The 663-nt window shown below is 38.6% G+C and overlaps 1 protein-coding gene across 1 annotated transcript in view; it reads left to right on the top strand.

The window, feature by feature from the left end:
* Positions 1 to 663, top strand: part of Aldh6a1 (aldehyde dehydrogenase 6 family member A1) — a 21646-nt gene that overhangs the window by 10254 nt on the left and 10729 nt on the right. Inside the window, exon 5 of the mRNA XM_005343340.2 lies at positions 117 to 195. Coding sequence (XP_005343397.1) covers positions 117 to 195 — 79 coding nt within the window. The remainder of the gene's footprint in view (positions 1 to 116; positions 196 to 663) is intronic.

The following is a 663-nucleotide window of genomic DNA, read 5'->3' as shown; positions in this document are numbered from 1 at the left end:
AAAGAAAGAAAGAAAGAAAGAAAGAAAGAAAGAAAGAAAGAAAGAAAGAAAGAAAGAAAGTGAGTAAATAAAGGAACAGCCTTGGATTGGTTTTTATGTGTATGTTTTCTCTCTAGAAAGAAATTGCCAAGTTAATCACACTGGAACAAGGGAAGACTCTAGCTGATGCTGAAGGAGATGTGTTCCGAGGCCTTCGTAAGCTGGGAGCCCCACTGGGACTTGTAGAGAGGTCAAAAGACAGTGGGAGATTTACCCCAGAGTAGGGAGGTTGATTCTTTCTTTATGTAGATCTTGCTATCCTGTGGTAACTTTTTTCCTTTGTTTTGATTTGTTTTTTGTTTTTGTTTGTTTGTTTGTTTGTTTGCCGGCTCCAAAATTATGACATGGAGAGTTATTATTAGTTATGAATGTTTGACCTTATCTTAAGCTCTACTAGCTCTTATAACTTAATTTAAACTTTTTTTCTTCATCTACGTTTTGCCTTGGGGCTTTTTACCTTTCTTTCCTTCTGTATGTCCTATTCCATGTCTGGCTGACTGACAGCTGCCTGGCTAGCTGATCCCAGGTGTCTTGTCTCTCTCCTTTGTCCTCTCTTCTCTTCTCTTCTCTTCTCTTCTCTTCTCTTCTCTTCTCTTCTCTTCTCTTCTCTTCTCTTCTCTTCTC

This window comes from Microtus ochrogaster, chromosome 1 (assembly GCF_000317375.1).
Source record: "Microtus ochrogaster isolate Prairie Vole_2 chromosome 1, MicOch1.0, whole genome shotgun sequence".
In the NCBI taxonomy this organism is placed as follows: Eukaryota; Metazoa; Chordata; class Mammalia; order Rodentia; family Cricetidae; genus Microtus; species Microtus ochrogaster.
The sequence above is the reverse complement of the archived record's forward strand: the minus strand, read 5'-3'. Positions and strand labels throughout refer to the sequence as shown.